Genomic DNA, 1,583 nt, shown 5'->3' with positions numbered 1-1,583 from the left:
ATGGTGCCATATGTTATATAAAGAAAGTAGCAGGAATGCACCTGCCAGATGTACAGCAGTAGCATAAGCAGGTGAACAGGTATAGTTTTCAAGTATTTTCCTTGACGGAGATGAGACCTGAAGTTGTGACCAAAGCACCGATGCAACAAGCTCCAACACAGGTAAGCCATCAAGGGGATGTTAAAAAATGCCAGCTGGAAAAATGAGAACCAAACCATTAGTTTTACCACCAAGCCCTTGGAGGGGTGAGGTCTCATGAACACATTATTTATTGATGGCTCCTAAGAATATATTGCTTTCTGTCTTGGGGTTAGCTGTCTGATTCTTTATGCTTAAATCACACTTGCCTATAACACAACAGTTGACTTGTAGTTAGTTGTGTATTTCCCTGTGTCCTTTTTTTTGTTCATCTTAGAGGCAGGTATCATTTAATTTATGTTGAAGCCTCAGCAGTATCATATACACAGTATATGATATAACAGTGTTTAAGTTGGAATTGAATTGAATAAATGTATACACACACACATATATATATATACACACACATATACTCTCTTTTTTTTTTTTTTGGTGGGGTTGGGAGAATTGGGCTATCAATACTTTTTTTCCTTATCTCTATATTTTTGTTTGAGGTAACATGATAAGTACCAGAATATAAATGAGAAAGCTTAAGTTATAATCCAAGTAAAGCTGCTGTATTCATTCAACAAATATTTAATGAGCACCCATTATGTGACAGGCACTGTGCTAGGCTCTAAGTTAGAGACACACTGGTAAACAAGTCAGAAAAGAGCCATCATAGAGTTTACATTCTAACAGGGAGAAGAAAGACCCAAAAAATAAACAAAAAAGATAATTACAGATTGTGATTAGTTCAATGAAAAAATAATTGGATCATGAGAGGGTAACAGGGAAATAGGCTCTGAGAGGCCAGAAGGACAGAAATGAGTCCGTGGAGGGAAGTGCATTCCAGGCAGAAAGAACAAATGAAAAGCCCAGAGGAGGGATAAGTCTTGGCCTCTTTAAGGCAATGTGCCCAGAGCATAAGCCAAGGTGGAAATTGGGGCAGTCAGCAGGACACAGATCATTACCCTGCTCTGCTTAAAGGGTTTCAAGCTGAGGAGTGAGTGAGCTGATTAAGGTTTTAAAAAGATGACATGGGATGCTGTGCAGTAAACTGACAGGGAGGCAAGAATAGCAGTGAGAAGACCCAGGCAAGAAATAATTATGACTTAGACTAGGGTGGTGGCAACTGATGGATTCAAGATATATATTGGAGGAAGATCAAACAAGGCACAGCTTTCTGATGAAACAGATATAGGGTACGAGAGAAAGGGAAGAATTGAGGATACATCCTGGAGAAACCGGGTAAATGGTGGAGTCATTTATTAAAATTGGAAAGAACTGGGGGATGAACAGGTTTGGGAGTGGAAATAAAGTTCCTGTTAGAAAGAAATATTAAGTTGAGGTGCCTGTTTGACATCTCATGGCAGTTAATATATAGGTACTTGAAGTACAGAGAAGAGGTCTGGGTCACAGATACAGATTTGGGAGTCATGTGCCTCCCATAACTAATATATATA

The 1,583-nt window shown here is 38.9% G+C and overlaps 1 protein-coding gene across 1 annotated transcript in view; it reads right to left on the bottom strand.

Moving 5' to 3' along the window:
- The window catches only part of LOC105814242 (transmembrane protein 62-like), a 49,709-nt gene that overhangs the window by 7,002 nt on the left and 41,124 nt on the right, over positions 1-1,583 (bottom strand). The window contains exon 13 of the mRNA XM_012649138.1: positions 2-194. Coding sequence (XP_012504592.1) covers positions 2-194 — 193 coding nt within the window. The remainder of the gene's footprint in view (position 1; positions 195-1,583) is intronic.

The sequence above is a fragment of the Propithecus coquereli genome, unplaced genomic scaffold, assembly GCF_000956105.1.
Source record: "Propithecus coquereli isolate 6110/MARCELLA unplaced genomic scaffold, Pcoq_1.0 Scaffold3, whole genome shotgun sequence".
NCBI classification, from domain to species: domain Eukaryota; kingdom Metazoa; phylum Chordata; class Mammalia; order Primates; family Indriidae; genus Propithecus; species Propithecus coquereli.
Note: the sequence above shows the minus strand (reverse complement) of the source record. Positions and strands in the feature narration are given on the sequence as shown.